General features: G+C 34.8%; 1 protein-coding gene across 1 annotated transcript; it reads right to left on the minus strand.

The window, feature by feature from the left end:
• Positions 1 to 479: 479 nt before the first annotated feature.
• LOC100812101 (uncharacterized) lies at positions 480 to 1,936 on the minus strand. Its single transcript, XM_006573896.1, has 2 exons — positions 1,767 to 1,936; positions 480 to 1,065 (listed from the first exon to the last, which is right to left on the minus strand). The coding sequence occupies exons 1-2, from the start codon at positions 1,934 to 1,936 to the stop codon at positions 480 to 482; spliced, it is 756 nt and encodes a 251-aa protein (XP_006573959.1).
• Positions 1,937 to 19,174: the final 17,238 nt, after the last annotated feature.

Below are 19,174 nucleotides of genomic sequence, written 5' to 3' on the forward strand. Positions count from 1 at the left end.
CTAACAAGGTTTTTCTGCAAAGTCTCTTCATTATCCATCAATATAATCACGACACATTTACACCTACCAATTTTACACATATACATAACACTGGGAACTAATGTTGGCTTCGAGGGCCAGTGCCTCCTGAAGAGATAAGAAGGAAAGGGACTCAAGGTGATATTTTCATTCATAATCCGCCTTATTACATCAATGCTATATTTATACTGAGAATTGAGATAACAAAATTTGTAATTCTGAGCTAGCAAATCCTAACGGAATGGAAAAGCACAAGGAAATGGCAGACAAGGCTATGATGGACCCGGCAAAAGGTGCCAACTCAGCTACAATTAGTTAACGAAATCCTTGAGGTAAGTAGTTGTGGTTATCCCCTTTTTGGGCCTTGTTTCTGGTGGTGCTTGCATAGTAGTGCTGCTATCATCCCCTTCGCCTTCCAAAAGAACCTTGTCCTCAAGGTTGTAATCAGCTCGAAGTTGATCCTAATCCTCCCAAGACGTGTCATCTGGTGAAAATCCTTGCCACTGCACTAAGACTTGTAACTTGGAGTTGGCAGTATCAGAAGCCAGAAGAGTGTCCAATATAGTCAAGGGACTGATGACATGTTGATTATCAATGAATATAGTTGGTAAAGGATGAAATGGTGTAGGATCACCAGAAGGTGGATGATGGAACTTCTTGAGCATGGAACAATGGAACACAAGGTGAATTTTGGCGCCTTTCGGTAATTGCAGCTTGTAAGTTGCGGAACCAATTCTAGCCAATATCTGGAATAGGCCATAAAATCTCTTGGCAAGCTTCGAATGTGGGCCTAAAACCGTGGATTGACGATAGGGTCGGAGTATAACCATGACCCAGTCCCCTATTTCGAAATTAACATTTCTTCTCTTAGTGTCAGCTATGGTCTTCATTACTTCTTGAACTTTGATAAGCTTCTTTCTAATTTTTTTGAAAATTGCTTCCCTATTAGTTAATAAATCGTTGACGGCCTCTACCGGTGAAGAACTGGAAATGTACTGAGAAACATTAAATGGCTTCTTGCCAAACGTAATCTCGTATGGAGTTGTCCTTGACCCAGAATGCCACAAAGTGTTATACGACCACTCCACCCAATGAAGGAATTTGCCCCATGAAGCTGGTTTCTTATGAACAAAAGCGCGAAGATACTATTCAATGACCCGATTGAAGACCTCTGTTTGGTTGTCTGTCTGTGGATGGTACACTGAGCTCATCCTTAACTGTGTGCCACTTATACGAAATAATTCCTCCAGAATCGACTGAGGAACAACAGATCTCGATTAGAAACTAAGCTACATGGCATGCCGTGAAGCTTGCCGATAATGTCCATGGCAGATTCACCACTGAATGAGATATGTGATGATTGGGTAGCATGCCCAAATAAATTCCTTTGGAAAAACGATCCACGACAACAAGAATGGTGGTGTAACCCCAATATGGCAGTAATCCATTGATGAAGTCAAGCGAAAGGTCTACATGGCACCGATAAGGGACATAGTAAACCCACCACCTTTTTGGTCTCGTACTTCGTATGTTGGCAGTCAACACATGAAGTAACAAAGCATTCAACATCCTTATGAAGACCAGGCCAATAGAAATTTTCCGACAGGCGAGCTTAGGTCTTGGCGACACCCATATGGCCTCTAGTGGGTGTGGAGTGATATTTTGTGAGCAATGTTTGAATAAAAGGAAAGCCTTGTGGCAACCAAATGTGTCCCTTTCGCAGGATTAAGTTTTGAGTGATGACATACTCTGGATAATCTTTCGGGTTATCGCTAATGTCTTGTCGGAGTTGCTGAAAGACTGAATCTCGGGCCAACCGGCTCTTAAGCTCTTCCAAGAATGTGAAACATGGTACTGACAGAAGTAGCAAGGTTGATGACGAGTTCTCCAAAATGTGAGATAATGCATCTGCAACCATGTTCGTGCTGTCGGACCAATTCTAGATACTATAATTATATCCCATAAGACGCTCAAGGTTCATTTGTTGTTTAGGTGTCTTCACGACCTGAGTCATCAGCTCTTTGAGGTTGCGATTATAAGTGAGGATGATGAAGCGATGCGCCACTTCTTGATAGAGGCTGTTATTGCAAACAATTCTCTGACATACGTGGAAGCTTGAAGCGTTTTGGAGCTGAATGGCTTACTAAAGAAGGCTATGGGATGTCCTTTCTGAGAAAAAATGGCACCCATACCTATTTCTGAAGCATCTGTTTCCACTGTGAATCGAAGAGTGAAATTGGGTATGGATAATACCGAAGCAGATGATAGAGCTTCCTTTAGCTTGCTAAAAGCAAGTTGAGCTTCCAAAAACCACAGAAAAGGTTCATTTGTCATCAATGATGTTAGTGGTGTCGCCAGGGTGGCATAGCCTCGAATAAACCTTCGATAGAATTCAGCCAAGCCCAAGAAGCTGCGTAAAGCTCTCGTGGTGTGGGGCACAGGCCAGTGTTGAATTGCCTGGACTTGAGATGCAACTGGTTGCACACCTTGATATGAAACTACATGACCCAAATATTCAACTTGCGTGTGTGCAAATGAACATTTTGAAATTTTGAGAACAAATTGACCCTGAAAAAGGAGTTGAAAAACTTGCTCGAGATGAGTCAAATGGTCATTGAAGGAATGACTGTAAATCAGTATATCATCAAAAAAGACAATGATGAAATGACGAAGGTAAGGTCGGAACAGAACATTCATCGTGGCTTGAAAGGAAGAAGATGCATTACAAAGACCAAATGACATCACTTTGAATTCATAGTGGCCATGGTGGGTGCGAAACACAGTTTTGCATATATCATCTTCATGCATTCGAATTGGGTGGTACCCTTGAAGGAGGTCCAATTTGGAGAACCAACTTGCACCCCCCAACTCATCAAGAAGTTCATCAATGGTTGGGATAGGAAAGCGATATTTGATGGTGAGGGCATTTAATGCACGGTAATCAACACAAAAATTCCATGTATCATCATGCTTTTTAACCAAGAGCACAGGGGACGAGAACGGACTGGTACTGGATCTGATGAGGCCCTTCTGAAGCATGGAGTCAACCTGGGATTCAATTTCATGTTTCTAAAAATGAGGATAGCGATAAGGTTTAACATTGATAGGCTCGGTATTTGGAATGAGGTGAATATGATGGTCGGTTGCACGCGAAGGAGGTAAGGATTGAGGTGACTGGAACAGAGAGGTAAATTGGTTGATGAGTGTTTGGATTTCAGGAGGAATATGGTGGGAGTGGGTTTGGGTCGAAGGTAGCTCTGTTTGAGTAACATATATGCGAAAGTAAGCACTAGCGTCGTCTTTGCGAATCAAGCGACGAAGCTGAGGTGGAGTAATAAGGTGAAGTGCTTATTCAACATCAGCCTGGAGTTCGACCAGTCATCCATTATGGAAGAATTGCATGGATAAGCTATTGTAATCAGTGAAAACGGGGCCAAGGGACTTAAGCCATTGCATGCCCAAAACCAAATTAGTGCCACACAAAGGTAAGACATAGAGGTCCATGGTGAAGCTGATGTTCTAAATTAAAACTGGAATGGCCTCACAAAGATGGTTATAGGATAGGTACTGTCCATTACCCACCATAACGCTCAACGGAGTGCTCGCGTGAGTGGGGAGACCCAATCTAAGTGCTAGGGACTCTTGGATAAAGTTGTGGGTGCTACTCCCATAAACTAATATCACCACCAGGTAGGAATTGATATAGCCCACTAAGTGAAGAGTTTCAGGGGCCAAATGACCCGAGAGAGAGTGAAAACTTATTTGGGTCATTGTCGGGTTCGAAGGATCTGACGGGTTGGGTGAAGGCCCTAAAAGGTTGGCATCTTCCTGAGGGTCCTCGTCTTCTTCTACTATTAAAAGAAGAACCCTAGAAGATCATTTGTGGTCGTGATGCTATTTTTCCTTGCAACTGAAGCACAACCTACGTTCTCGGCAAGACGCGAGTTCATCAGGCGATAAACACTTGAGAGGAATAGAGGTGTGGGGGGGGGGGTCTCAGAGGAGTGGGTAGAAGCGGAACTGAAGGGGACGGGGGTATCGCGAAAAAAGATAGTGGGGTTGAACTGGGTGGAAAATGACCCCGCTGTGGACGAGGATTGTCCAGAAGCTTCTCCTCTTGGAGTTTGGTTAACCCCGCCGCTTGCACCAAAGTTAGCGGTTGAAGGGCTTGGACTTCATGCCGAATTTCGGGGGTTAACCCTGAAATGAAGCAGCTGAAGAGAAATGGAGGCGGAAGACCGATGATGTGGTTGGCCAAATCTTTGAACTCCGAGAGGTAATTACTCATTGTTCCCCTTTGTGTCAATTTAAACAATGCACCTGTGGGATCTTCATATTATGAAGGGGCGAAACGTGTTTGAAGTGCTTGCAGGAAAGTTGGCCATGACGTGAATTGGCCATTGTTGGTCATTTATTGGAACCAGGTCAGAGCACGACCCTCCATATAGAACAAAGCTATGGTGCGACATTTGTTCTCCGGAGTATCATGATACGTGAAGAATTGGTTGATCTTGAAGATTCAACTGAGAGGATCTATTCCATTAAACCGTGGAACATCCAATTTCATGCAATGGGGGTGGTTACCGGAACCGGGGAAGTGATTGTTGTTGATGATGAAGGAGAAGAACGGGAGAAATCAAGAGGGTGTATTTTGTGAATAAGCTCATCAAGCTTAAGGGTCATGTTATGCAGGTTTTCACTCAAGGACAATTGGTGAGAGGTGAGCTTAGCAATGGCCTTCTCAAGGCGATCAGAGAAAACTTTGAAACGGGTCAACTCAACCATTGTAAGGGAGACAACGAGAGCAACACAATGTTAACACTAGGGAACTAATGCTAGCTTCGAGGGCCAGTGCCTCCTGAAGAGATAAGAAGGAAAAGGGACTCAAGGTGATATTTTCATTCATAATTTGCCTTATTACATCAATGCTATATTTATACTAAGAATTGAGATAAAAAAATTTGTAATTCTGAGCTAGCAAATCCTAACGAAATGAAAAAGCACAAGGAAATGGCAGATGAGGCTATGGTGGACCCGACAAAAGGTGCTAGCTCAGCTACAATTAATTAATGAAATCCTTGAGGTAAGCAAGGGTGGTTATCCTCCTTTTGGGCCTTGCTTCTGGTGGTGCTTGCATAGTAGTGTTGCTATCACATAACATCTTATATTTGTCTTTGGGAGCTGTGATATGGTATAATTCCAGGCAAACATAATCTGACACTAGACCCATTTTGTGCAGTGGATTCTTGAACTGAGACGTTATGTCCCAACTGTGCCAATTGTACTTGTGGGAAACAAACTTGGTATCAGCTAATATTTTTAAAGTTACTTGACATTTTGGTAGTCAACTTTTAGTTCAACATTCCTTTCATCATAATACTTCAATTTTTATAAAATCTATAGTATTAGTACTAAATGCATTGTCAACTTTTAGTTGCATGTGGTTGATTTTTACAGTGCTGTGACCAACCCTTATCTCCTGAACCCGAAACTGCAAAGTTTTGTTACTAAAGGTCTACCTGGTGAAGAGCGTTTAAATATTGGTATACAAGCAAGTGGAAAACTGCAAAAAGTCGTGGGTTAAGGGTGCTAATATTATTTCAGGTAGTCATTTATTGAAATCCCTTGTTTTTAAATTATTTGTTGTATTTCTTGTATTTTTGCAAATTTATTCACTTGTTATATTGAAAGAGCTATTAAGTGCAGATTGTAATATTGTACCATGTTTCCTCATTAATGTAATGCTCTACCTACCTGATAATATTTTGTTTATAGTGCAAAATTGTTGGGTGATTTGATAATACAGATATTGCTTGCTATTGCATTTTGTAAAAATGACATGTTTTTTGTTGTTTTAATTTAGTTGACTTGTGAAGCAAACATTTTTTTATAATCTCTCGGGAAGCTAACATAAAAGCAATTATTTCTTCAAAAGCTAAGAAAAAGATGCACTAATTTTACTTTTGTATTTATACCAAATAAGATATTTTAGAGTAGCAACTTTGTTTATGAGTGATTGGGTTATACTTCTCCAGTTATCCATTTGTTTTTTTTTTATCAAGGTTTGAATATTTTATGCTGAACTCTCTCATATTTCCTTTGTAAATATTTTTGATAGAATATGTGCAGGGTAATTGAAAGTTATGGAATTGTAATCTGGCATTTTCTTGAGCTTGGTGTTTTTTTATAATCAAATTCTTCCATTCTTTCAAAATGGAAATAGTGATAAGGACATACATATATTCTTTAGAATCATAGATCTCCTTCACGAGTCACTGAATTATAGAAATCAAATTGTGCTCTTATTAGAATAGATTATTTTCAACTGTACTCAAACCTGCTCTTTTGTCTGGTATTTGCTATTTTTTTTACCTTGTCTTGCTTCCTGTGTCTGTTAGGAAGCTAGATAAATTTCACTAACTCAGGTTCCGCAATTTAACAAGAACATTGTTCTTAAATGCAAAGAGGTGACTCTCTTGTCTATTGTCTCTTTGGAGATATTTATGTCCACTTTATTTTTTGTTATATGTCTGAGCTCTGAATTTACTGCACATTTTTTGGGTATTCACTGGAAACCTATGTGGATATAGGTTAACTTTTGATCTACTTATCCTTGCTGATCATTATATGGCGATGGCAGATAATAGACAAAGAAACATGCCTCTACCAGATGAATGATTACCACCTAAGGGCAGTTCTACTAGTCAATCCCATCGAACCAGAACTTAAAGGAGAGGTAAATTTAGGTTTAGATCGATTGTGTAATCCAGTGTTTAATTAATTCACTTGATTATGTGCCATTTTAAATGAATATCATCAAACGATCGAAAAATGAAAATGTATTATGTGATTTGACGAGAGTAACGTAAGGTGAAAATGCATTGTTTTAAAGGATAATTTTATTTTTTTCAAAAAAAAAGAGAGGATAATTTGTTTTTATAAAACTATTTTTTATAATGTGGGGAAATCATAAAACAAATAGAACTGCAATATAATGGTGTGTATAGTAAAATCAGAAAATAAACTAGTCCAAAGTTTAGAAGTTAAAAATTGAAAGTTGACAAATTAATTAATTAAATTAGAAATATTGGATAACTTAACTATTAAACTAAGCGACAAGTGCAAACTAATATTAAAAAATATTTTTAATTAATTTTTTGGCTATAACTTGTAAATTTATATATATGTATATATAGATATAGCCAAGATCATAATAATTTATGTATTTAATAATTTTACTAGAGGTATATATTACTTTAAGAAGGATAATGAGATTGATGGTATGCAATTGTTTTGGGATAATGGTTAGGTGGATGACAAGTACCAACATGCGACAACAAAGATAGCCAAGTTCATGGATGCATCTGCATGGATCCCACAGTCGTATTCTTGCTAATTACGCCCATCAATGAGTTTAGATCTGGTGGACCCCTCAAACAAAACTTAACTTCCCATGTGGGGCCTACCACTCTTACTGTAAGAACAACCCCCAACAAAAAACATACTATTCTGCCACGTGATAGCTAGTTACTTGTATTGCAAATTAATATACGATTGTTAATTATGGTTTGGTTCTAATTTTAGAAACTTTGCTCCAAAATAACGTAAGGTGTTTCTGAGTGCCCATTATAGCGGAGGGGATCTGGTGCCCAAGTTCAATGCTGGTGAGGCATGGAAGAAAGTTTTTGGTCCTGTTTTCATTTATTTTAATTCTCCCTATGATGGAAGTGACCCTTAAGCTATGGGAAGACGCTAAACAACATGTTTAATGTTAATTTACTTTATATATCTAATATCTAAGTATATATTATATAGCTTGATTTTATAACATTGCTACCAAACTTACAGATGTTGGTGGAAGTTCAAAGCAGTTTTCCTGTGAATTAGAGAATTTCGCCATCTGGAACCAGCTTGGTAATGTTAGTGGCAGGCTTTTGGTTAGAGAGAGGTGTGTTCCTATCAAATTTTTTTAAGAATATTATAATCTTTCATAATTTTTTTACGATCTAAATTTTGAGAATTAATTGAGAAGAGAATCGCCTAACCATGCTAGAGAAATTGACTAAATTAAGTGAATAATTGTAGCAATGTAGGTGCAATGCAATATGATGTTTTTATGTGTATTATTGTAGCTTTATGCTGATTGAAAACATACATGTGTAGTTTTTTTTAATATAATTTAATTAATTCCATCTCTCTATATATAGGTATATAAACGATGACTATGTATCAGCAAAAGGTGCCTGAGTGTTTGATTTGATAAAGGATCACAACTGTGGTGACTACAAAAGAGAGCTATAAAGACGGTTGTAAAAGGCTTTTAAAGATGATTTTGAATTGTCTTTGAAGTTAATATCGTTGAAAGTCAAGATTTTCGATGACGATTTTATAAAAAATCGTCTTAAAAAAGGATAGTCTTTTAAGACACTTCTTAAGGTTATCCTTCTAATCCTTTAAGACGGTTATCTAAAACACTGTTTTAGAATGGTATCCTTCTAAGACGGTAACCGTCTTAGAATATCTATTTTTTTAAAAAAAATTAAAATAATGAAAATATTATTATTAAAAAATTATATAAGTATTATTAAAAAATATTATTTTCTTTATATTTTTCTAAACCAAAAAATTTCATATTTCATGTACAACAACGTATAAAAATTTTATATTATTTTGAAATAAAAATTTCATGTTAAATCAGCACAAATTGGGTAAAAAATGAATTTTGTAAAATATTCTAACTTCTAACAAAAACTATAGTAATATTACTAGTTTTAAATTAAAATTTATTGATAATAAACTGTAAAGCACATTGTTAGGTCCATAGGGCATAATACTTAGAATAGTCCTAGAATTTATATTCTTCTATTTTGATGGGATCTATAAGTTTAATACAAATATACCAAAGGCATTTCCTTGGAGAATATGTGATATCTCAATTCACTAGCCAAATCCAGGAAGGAATTGGGATCACTAACAAAGCAATGAGCATGTAGGCACATATCATTTTGCACTTTCTTCCATTTAGCTACAACATCATCCTTCTCGTTCCACCCTCTCAACTGCCACACACAGAAGGAATTGTATACATAAAATACGCATAAACTAAGAACTAATGTTTTTGCTCAAAAATATTCAAAATTGGCACTAGTTTTTAAAGCTAAGCATGCAAGAGTAAAAATACAAATATGCTCTAGGTTGATCACATTGGACACAACTAAAGTCAGATTAGATGTAAAGTCACAATGGAATAGAATGTAGGTTCTAGGAATGATACTTGCATGTTTGTTTATCTGATCTTCCAATAGAACAACCTTCAATTTTTAAGCTTCAAATCTTGCTAAAGGAAACAAGAGCCTAACAGCCTAAATAAAAGAAAAACTAAACCCCCTCAAATGGCACACTAGTTAAAGTTCTTATATCTTGTAAAGGATAATGAGAATGCTACATAATTATATATAGCTTTTCCATCACAACAAAATAAAATTAAAAAAAAAACTTATAGTTGTTAACAATTTCTGTCTACATAAAATTTATTCATATGCTTCCCTCTCTTTCTGCATTTGCAAGCAACAAAATGAGCACGCTTAAAATAAAGAAAATTGTCACTACTAAAAAAATAGTATTCCACGACGTGCAATTAAAGTCGGTCCTCACAAAACCGCTTTTGTTTGGGATAATGGTATTTTTGTAAATACTGAAAACATTTCAAAGACGGTTTTCACCCAACCACCTTTATTTTATACTATTCAAACACGATTTTGAAAAAACCGTCTTTAAACTCGCACAATTTTAAATTTAAATAATGCTGACTCTTCCTCTCCTCCCGTGACTCTACTCTTTCCAATGCATCTTTCCTCTTCCCATTATTATATTCTCCTTTCCTAGGCCCTCGAGAAAACGCGTCCCCTCTTTCCTCCCGTGCCTCTTTCCTCTTTCCCTTTGTACTCTTCATTCCTCGTCCTCCTCTATCGCAGTCGCAGCTCCAACAAGCGCCGCGGCATCCCCGTCGAAGCCGGCGGCAAGCCTGGTCTTGCGCTGCGCAACCACTGCTTTGACTCGCCACTCAGCTCCTCGTCCTCCTTTTTCCATTGTTGTCGGTACCGTACTGTACTCTACCATCACCTTCTCTTCCCTACTTTCGTTACTACCCTTTTTTTTTTTTATAGAAAAACCTTTTTTTTTCTGTACCCTTTTGTTCTTGTTTTGAGAACTGATTTTTTTTGTCATTTGAAGAAAAACCCAAATAACTGACATATTTCTACTATTCTCACTGATCTGGTTCCTATCGACAAATCAAGGCTTTGAATGCATTCAAGTTTGCAAGCTTATTCAGAACAAGATTCACCACCCTCACCTGGGAAGGGCTCAAGAAGCAATTCAAGGAAAAGCACTGGGAATGTGGATGATGTAAGGTCCAATGGTTGGTTAGATGCCATGAAGGCTTCTTCGCCTCCTTGGAAGAAGCTAATTAAAGGGTCGAGTGCTCAGGTTGCTTCAATTGACGATGACTTTCAACATTCTATTTCTATTGTAATTGTTTCATATTTATATAATCTTCATGTCGTGATTACTTCTAAACAAGAAATTTGTTTTTTTAGTTTGTAACTTGGTATGGTTGTGGTACAACAAATGTATTAAGTTTTTTTGGTTTTGTAACACATGACAACCTGATGTAATAAGTTTAAAGTTAAAAGGACTAAAAGATAAAAAAAATTAAAATTTAAAGATAAAAGGACTAAAAGATAAAAATTAAAATATTAAAGGATGTTAGCTTTCTAAGACGGTTATTACATTAGGACCGTCTTAGAAAATTTGTCAGATCCTACTTTCTAAGACGGTTATTACATCGTGAACGTCTTAGAATGTCTACTCTTCTAAGACGGTTCTTAAAAAGTTCATATTTTTTTTAAAACCGTCGTCAATTGAAATTTACTTTTAATGACATTGGCTATAACGACGATTTTTCAACCGTCGTTAAAAGTGCAATTTAACCGTCGTTAAGAGACTTTATTGTAGTAGTGTGTGGTGGTTGCTAATATTTTTTGAAGTCAAAACTATCGAAGAGCATAAAAAATCATTTTCCCAAGCGTAGAATTTATAATTATAGGTGAAGCCTTTTAGTGCATTGAATGCACATGTACAAACGACACATTGACAGTTTACTTTACTAAATACTAATCAATGGATTTTGTGCTTAAAATTTGATTTTATAGTCAACATAGCTGGGCAATTCCATACACCACTGCCACTCTAGAAATTGACCAAGCTACAACTGTACAAGTCATTATTACCATCAAAATAAAAATGTATAAAACTAGTGAGGGGTCTAAAAATTTGATGTTGTGGGAACAATATAACATACCTGCACACACGTACACACGCATCCTTAGTATTGTGAAAATAAAAATGCGAACGTCTCCAAAATACGTTTATACATTGCCTATATAATTTTAAACTCTGAACCTTAAAACTTTTTTTTAGAGTTTAGAATTTATACACTATGACACTGCCCATTATATATTATGTGACATTATCAATATGATGTGGTGAAAACAACTTACGGGTCCAAGATACTTTATGCACTGCCTATACAATTCACTTCTTGGGCACTCGTCAATATTTACTTGTTTCCTGTCTTCAACATCCAACCTTCATGTTACCACCATGTAATTATGAAATTAGAAAATTAAAATCACAAGTGTGCTATAAAAAATTATTCTATTAATTGCATTGTAAATAATTTTATCAATAGAAAAAAGGTTATGAACTCTGGCTATTAAACCAAACAGCATAGTATAAGTGCAGATTGCACCCATAAAGATTATGTGGATCAATAAAAAATATACAAGGAATCTAATTAATTTGGTTTAATCTACTTAATTGTACTCTTAATTGAATTCAAAATTCTGAAATTAATCAAGATGTGGACATATAAGCTTACAGCTTCAAGCCAGTGCCTTAGAGCTAATTTTTGCGCCTTATCATCTTTGGACAAACCTTTTCCCACCTACCAATAAGCCCAAAAGGAAAAAAAAGGTATAATTGATAACAAAATCCTAAAAGAAAAAAATATGTCGGAAAGAGAACGAAAACTTTGAATTTGTCTCTATGGTCTCGGTCTTGAAAACAATAAAGCTGCAATTGAAATGTATATATTTCAATATTTTATATTTTATCAAAATTCAATAACGTATTTGGCTACGCATTATCTGCTTTTTTAATACAATTTCTTTTTATTAAAAAATACTTTATTACAATGTTGATTTTTTAAGGTTTAGGGGCTAGACATTTTGCAGCTTCTGCTATAAAACTAAATTTAACTTATCAAAATTCTTTGTTTATATCAACAAGGAATTTAGGCATTTTAGCATCATTATTGATCTCAAACACCTAAGAAAAGATGCATGTTCGAACATACATTAGTCCAATTCCAGGCCAATTAATAATTGAATAGTCAAACAAAATTTTCTAGTTTTGGGTTATTACATGTCTAATTTTAAAAAAAAATGTACATCCCTAAAAAAGTTACATGTTTAAAACAAATTATAGTTAAGCCTGTAGTTCATAATGTTAATTACTTACACGGTCTAGAACCATTATTAGACCTGGCTGTAGTTATTATTTTTCACATGTTTATTATCTATAAAACATTGTCCTACTATAAATAGGTAGTGGCTACTAGAATATCTATGCTAGACTTTAGGACAAATTTTCTGTGTTTGTAAAGGATTTGAATTTTGTACAATAAAGAAGGTCACAGGCATACAATTTTTCCCTAAAATGGTTCTTGGATTTTATCATGGTATCTTTTGATTTGTGACACAAAGGTTCAATGTAAAAATTGCAAGTTTCACCTTCATCCTTATAGTTATTTTGGTCCAAAAGACATGTAGTGAAAGAAGTTATTCACTCAAATTATGCCATGTATTTTTACCGGGAATCATCCTAAAAGAAAACAAAAATATTGGTGACACGCTTAATGATTAAAAACCTTGCCATGTTTGACCATGGAAAATCTCATTAGAATATTTAGGGAACAGTGAAAGTCTTGATTATCTATCAAATCCAAATCTTAGAAGGAAAAAAATAAAAATACTCATTCCAATGGTAGCGAGGTGTGAGACTTGAGAGGCATGTCAAATATTCTTTATTTCACATTCTACGACAGCATAAAAATTAGTTTAGTGAAATTTGAGTAATTAAAGCCTGGCTTACCTTGTTGAAGGTGCAGACAGCAACAAATCTCAACATTGGCTTAGTCGAACTTAAGAATAGCTGAAGAACAGTAATTATTGGAGTTAACTTTTCACTTATTTACCAACATGAGGTTCAATGCATCCAAAACTTAGCTAAGTTCAACAACAATGCAATACAGAGATCTGAACATATACTCTACCTTGAAAACTTTTCACTATACTATAAGAAGCGGCACTTATAAATTGATGCTGAAGTTGAAGCTAGAAGTATAACTATAAGTATGCTAAAAGTTTTAGTTGTAGAAGACAATGTGATAGCATAACAAGCACCAATAACCAAACAAACAAATATTAACTTCTTCCACTTAGATTCAAGAAGTTTTGCTCTCTCTTTGTATGGTCAAATTCAACACGTGTCATTAATAAAAAGAGATCAACCAACATGTGTCATTATGTTTAAGAATGAATATAAATGAGTGATACGATAGGACTTGAAAAAGTAGGCCACCTCCTGTCATTAAAGACAGATTCAAGTTAACCTTCATGTCCAATAAGTTTACTTGAAAATTATCTTTGGTTTTCTTGATGAGTTGAAGATTTGTTGTGGTGAGGGGCAACTTTCCAAACAATAATCTGCCCAAACCAAACACTTTGAAGTAATTAAAAGAAAATAGAAAGATCAACACATTAAACATCAGGCCATAACAAACACAAGGATCTTTTAAAAAGGATAGTGGCAAGTATTTTGAGTACAACACTTCTATGAAGAAAACTAAAGATGATTTTCAACATTGTTGTTCCTTAAAAAAAATTAGTAGATGTAGAGTAATTTTAAAAGATAAATATTGCCAAACCAATTTAAGATTAAATAGTAAAAGCAGCATGCACAAAATTATACATGCGCTGTTCTTCGTCATTGAAAATAGTGCGCTCAGTTGCCTGGACCTTCTTAAAACCTTTTTTCATCTCTTTTTCCATTTTACACTTGTAGTAAGCATCAACATTGTAATACCTGCCACATTAAAACATTTGTAAGACCATATAGATACACAAAAATGATTCATTCATGATCTTAGATCCATGCCATCATTGCATTCATGAGCATGACATGGATAAATCAAAAGACAAAAATATTCCCAGATGACAAATGACAGGTACATGGTCATAAATTATTTCTTATTTACAAAAATGAGCACAAAGGTATGTATAGACTTAAATAAGCTAAACTTACAATGCAAGATGTTACTTTTTGGAAGGAAAGGTAGTTGTGGTGTGAATAATCAGTTAGTCAACAAGTCCACTAAGGGGAGAGTGAGAGAAATCAATAAGAACATATTGAGATAGTAGGGGTTCAAAAAATTTAACCTTTTCTCCTTGTTGATTTTGAAAAGTCTGAGAAATAGTAATGAATAAGAATTACTATGTCAATGGAAGGACACAGATTATTGCCAACTAACAAACTTACCGGGTTACTTGTTTTGGATAGTCATCTGAAGCATAGACAATTCTTGTGAGTGGTACTCATTTGAAGCATCAAATGAGTCTGGGCGATCAAACTTAGTCCACTGGTTCTGCATTGAAAACTTAGAAATTTCAAGTAGGTTATGGTCCCTACAATTGGTGTATCCCCCTACAATTTTGCCCATGCAATAAAGCCACTGGATGTTGAAACTTGTAATGGTCCAGAAAGAGGAATATCTCCTTGTGATGCATTCTTCATATGAGAAGCATTTTCAGGTTTACCACTGGATGACTTTTGTGTTGTCACCTATATAGGAGTACAAATGGGATTGAGTTAAATTACAAACAGATAATTGGAATATACAAAATACATATAAATAACAAATATTATAATTTATCATGGACATGGTAGACAAGCATTTTTAGCACATGAAAAATAACAACACTTAACAGACAAATGGAAAGCAAAGGCTAACCTTCATGAAAATGCAATCCTCCAGCTAACCAAACTTGCTCATATATTCCCTTAATCCCTCAGTATCGATATCCCACAGAACCACCAAAACCCAATGTGCAATTATATGAACACCAATTGCGAAAAACAAAATCAACTGAAGTTGAAATTTTGATAAATGTAATTGACAAGTGAAAGCATATATAAAATATTAACAAATTGAACATGCATGATTGACTAAAGGCTTTTGCTGCTCCATTAAAAACTTCAACAAATCACAATGGAACGGAACGGTGCAGAGTGAAAAATCCTGATCCATCACTCTGAGGAGAAATAAACAGAACAAAAAAAAGGCAGAATCTCTGGATTTTTCACTCTTCGTCGCAATCTCCATTGCCGTCGTCGTCATCGGTTCTAGAAACTTTCACAGTAGAAGGCGGAATCTCCAGATTTTGAGCCTAGCGGCGGTCGTTGGATTCATCAGATATTTGACAAAAACCATCTTGGAATCCGAACCATTCTAGGACGGTTTTTACAAAACCGTCATAGAGTGGTAGTTTCTAAGACAATTTTCATAAAACCATCTTTGTTGAAAAGCTTGTATTTACAAAATTACCACCGCCCTATATACTAATTTTTTTAGTAGTGTGAGGACTTCCAGAAGAAATGGATCAAGGTATACTTGGTGATAGTCTAGCTCTTACTGTTTTTTTCTTTGTCCAACTTCCTATATACCAGCATTGACCCTCACTTTTGTTTCTAATACATTTTTGGTAAATTTGTATGTAGAAAACACAAGGTTTTAAATGGTTAGTAACTTAGTAGTAGATGGTTGTAGTCTTGATGTGACTGGCTGCAATATGTGAATATGGAAGGATTTGAAATGTTTTTGCTGAATTGTCCTGGACAAGCTTAGCTATTCAAATATTTACTCATTTAACTGTTATATACTTATATAAGTTACTATGACTAATTCCTTAGGTTTTTTGTTGTTGATGATGACATGTTGTTATGGCTGTAAAATCCTCAAATACTTCTTTTTGAACATTACTTGGTGGTTCAATGTATCTTTAGTAACTTGGTTAAAATTATATTATAGGGTTTATCTCAGCAACACAAGCGATTACGCTCTTTGGCTGATCATGTTCCTGATGTTTATAAAAGGGCATCACTTTTAGAGGTTCTTATCAGGAATAAGGTTCCATTGCTCAGGGCCACCTAGTTTATCAAGGTTACTTACCTCAATCAGGTAGGGATGCTTCAACGTTGCTATATTTACCTAATATGATGAATTACTTTATATTTTTTTAATATTTGTAGATTATGATTGACCTTTTCAGGTTCGACCTGGTTCTATTGGTATTTTTCTAGGGTTGCTAATAAGAATCAACTATCTCGCTTTGATGTTTGGACCAAAGATGTTATCAATTACTTACAAACACTTCTGGATGAATTTTTGTCAAAGAATGCTTTGCATTCTGCTTCTAATGGTGGAGAGCGATCACCACAAATGCCTTATACTGGCTCACTACAGAATAAAAATGATCCATTATTATCTGTTTTTGATGGTGAAGGGCCATCCTTACATTTTAGATGGTGGTATATTGTGCAGCTTCTGCAATGGCATCATGCTAAAGGGCTGCTTCATCCTTCTTTTGTCATTGATTGGGTGTTTAATAAACTACAATTGTTTACCTTCTACATCAATTTGCATTTAACAAGTACAACATGCTTATGAAACTAAAAGTGTGATGTATATATCTTTCAATGATTTCAAACTTCATGTTTTATTTTGTTACATTTATGTAATTTTTAGGAAAAAGAATTGCTTGAGGTTTGGCAGCTGTTATTGCCTATTATATATCGTTTTTTAGAAACTATTGTCCTATCTCAATCTTATGTACGCACTCTTGCTGGATTAGCTCTTCACATCATTTGGATCCACCTCTAGGTGGTTTTGATTTAGTAGATAAGTCTAGGAGGGCAAATACAACTTATGTTGTGATTGAGATGCTCTGGTATTTAATACTAACATGGACATGGAAGATAAATTAAGTTCAGAAAACCCACATGGTTTGGCTAATGAAGTAACTACAACAACAAAAAATTTTTCTGAAAAAGTGAGTTTTTAATTCTTTATTGTTGTTTTTTTTTTTTTTTCTCTAACACTAATATAAGAAAAAGCAGAATAGTTTATTTCCTACTAACCTACCTCTCTTTAATGGTAATTGCTTTCCAAGTTGCCTGGCTTTGATGTGGAGATTGAAAATTATGAGTAAGGATGTAATTCAATTGAACCAAAATCATTTGCGATGGTTTTTAAGTTTGATCTGTGCTGGTTGTTGAAAAACACACTGAAACTTTTATATTCACAAAACAATTATTTTTTTTATTTATTAGTTGTAAAACTTGAAATATACTGATAACATCTAAATTTCTTGCTTTGCAGGAAAATGGTTACTATATTGGGTTTGGTACCTGCTCAAGCAATATTGTACCCGCAGCTCTGTGAGGTTAGTATCATAATTTACTTGAATTGAACATAGTTTGTCAAGTATAAGAAAGTTGTGTAGGACTTTAGATGAAATTAGTTAGAATGTGATTTTTGGCACCAAACTACACATATTCTAGTGTAATGAAGCTTTGATGCAAAGATACCCAGTAAAGATATTTAAACATTGAAAGGAATATTGTATTTGGATTGGTGTAATGAAACTACACATATATGTATTTGATTCTAATATATTTTGTAACTTGTAATTTTCCTCTATTATGGTTTTGGTTCCTATTGCTTTATTTATTTGAAATAATTATATAGTACTGGATTGGAATTATCCAAGTTTAAAACATGGTAAAATCTAGCTCAGACCAAACTGTAAATCAAAATAAACATTTTTAAAAAAAATTATTTTTAAGATGTTTTTTTTTTCAAAAAGACTATCTTAGAAAGTCACTTTTTACGATGATTTTTTACAAAACTGTTTTCAAATCCTCAATTTTTTTACATTTTTAAAATAAAAAAATATTTTCTAAGACCATTGCTATGAAAGCCGATCTAGAATCCTAGATTCTAAGACAGTTTAAAAATCATCGTGAAAACTATTGACTTTCCATGATGACAATTTCAAAGACGGTTCAAAACCATTGTGAAAAGGGATAAAGAACCATCTTTAAAAATCATTTTTGTAGTTGTAAAAGGTGAAGAAGGTTTTCCCTCGACCAAGCCTCGAGCAATGTAGAGGATATTTGTGAGCATGAGCAAGCAGACAAGAAACTCCTTCGATCAACTCAAGTTCCATCTAGATGAAGAGAACCTTTCAACATTTTATACTTTGATGTGTTTGGTAACAACTACTTTCATTTACTTCATTGATGATTTTATTAGAAAATTATGTGTTTGCTAGATAAAAAAGGAGATGTGTTTATTATGTTTAAGAAATTTAAAGCAACGGTTAAGAAATAAAGTGACAGATCTATTAAAATCATTAGGACATATGGTAGAGTTGAGTACTCTTCACATGAGTTTTAGAACTTTTGTGGAAAAAAAGGTGTCCATGAAGTGACTACTTGTATATTCCTCAACACAATGTAACAATAAAAGGAAGAATAGAACCAATAAATATGACTAGAAAAATGCTAAAGCTAAAAAGATGCCACATTACTTTTTGGGAGAGGAAGTATCAAGTATAATTTTTAAACTAAACCGGTAAAGATATTGAATAAATGGTGGAACGAGTGAGTCACTTGTTTAATTGACATATTTTTATATATATACATTATATATATATATATAGGGAGTAGTACAATTAAAAGATTAGAGTTCCATTCTTGGTAAACGCAGTTGTAAGCATGAATCGGTTCGGGTTGTTACCCGTGATTCCACTACAAGAAAATTGTTATTCTACGACAGCCATTCTAAGATGATTCTGTAGAACTGCCTTAGAAAACAACGCAATGACATTTTTGTAATTAATGATATTATAATTATTATTTACGTTGCAGTTTCTAAGACGGTCATAAGGAACCATCTTAGAATGACACATTG

The sequence above is a fragment of the Glycine max genome, chromosome 1 (assembly GCF_000004515.6).
Source record: "Glycine max cultivar Williams 82 chromosome 1, Glycine_max_v4.0, whole genome shotgun sequence".
NCBI lineage: Eukaryota > Viridiplantae > Streptophyta > Magnoliopsida > Fabales > Fabaceae > Glycine > Glycine max.